This window comes from Perkinsus marinus, assembly GCF_000006405.1.
Source record: "Perkinsus marinus ATCC 50983 genomic scaffold scf_1104296967404, whole genome shotgun sequence".
NCBI lineage: Eukaryota > Perkinsozoa > Perkinsida > Perkinsidae > Perkinsus > Perkinsus marinus.
This window is the reverse complement of record NW_003203565.1, coordinates 1-1065: the sequence shown is the minus strand read 5'-3', so window position 1 is coordinate 1065 and position 1065 is coordinate 1. Positions and strand designations below refer to the sequence as shown.

Here is a 1065-nt window from a genome sequence, read left to right as displayed (position 1 = left end):
ATAGGAAGTTTGACTTTGGAAACGATACCCCAACTATCAATTGTCGAAAGGAACATAGATGGTGCCCGCACGGCATCGTCATATTCTGACGCTACTTGATAAGAGACACTGAAACCTGAGTAGTGTTAGTATAAACAGTTAGTCTAAGCATCATCCAGAAGTGAACGAAGACGAGAGAAGGAGTGATGATATACTCCGCTCTAGTCGCCAGCACGGCGAGTTACCATCTTCATATCATTTAAACGGAACTACCACAGAACGTCCCGTTTCTTAATACAACGGGAGCCGATTCTGCGACAAAAACGATCGATGATTAGAAATCAACAATCGATTGGTAGCCGCCAGCTCCCATTATTAACAGACAGAGGAGAGTGAGGGCACCGAGAAGGCTCATCTCGAGTCGACTTGCTTTCCAAATAGCCTTCAATGATCCCTCGTTGAATACACGTATTCTAGTATAGAACAAGGCAGGGAGGACTCCAGCCATAGCTATCATGGTAAACACACCCATGAGATTAATGAGCTTGTCAACACTGGGGACAACAATTGCAATGACCAGGGCGATTCCAACCAGGAAGGTGCGAGCGATGATTCTCTTGATGAGATCGCGCTTCGCCGTGCTGTCAACATCGATATTGAAAGCGTACTCCAGAGAGGCGGCGATCGGCATGAGGATGACCAGGAAATGAGGAAAGGCCAGTAGAAGCATGGCGATCACTGCAATGTACCCCCATACATCAAGCGGCTGGCCAGGCGGAGCGATGCTGTTCATTATAGGAACTTCAATGAGGCTCCTGCCATAGCCGTAGTAGCCACAGGCACCGACACCAACGTAGATGACGAAGACTATAAGGAGACCAGCAGAGGCTGCCTTAGGGAAAGCCGCAGGTGTGATCATCTCACGAATGAGGGTGGGCGTAGCACTGGCCATTTGATAGGAGAGAATGGCGTTACCAAAGGAGACGGCCCATGTGAGAGCATCACCGTTGAAGAGATCATAATCAATAGGCTCATCAGTAGTGATGCCATTCTCAATGCCCTTGGCTGCGATAATAACGAAAAGCG

The 1065-nt window shown here is 48.5% G+C and overlaps 1 protein-coding gene across 1 annotated transcript; it reads right to left on the bottom strand.

The window, feature by feature from the left end:
- Positions 1–39: 39 nt before the first annotated feature.
- Positions 40–978, bottom strand: Pmar_PMAR015686 (amino acid transporter, putative; the record flags this gene model as incomplete). Its single annotated transcript, XM_002768709.1, has 1 exon — positions 40–978. A coding segment is annotated over one exon (663 nt), but the record flags the coding sequence as incomplete, so codon positions are not given.
- Between the last annotated feature and the right edge of the window lie 87 nt (positions 979–1065).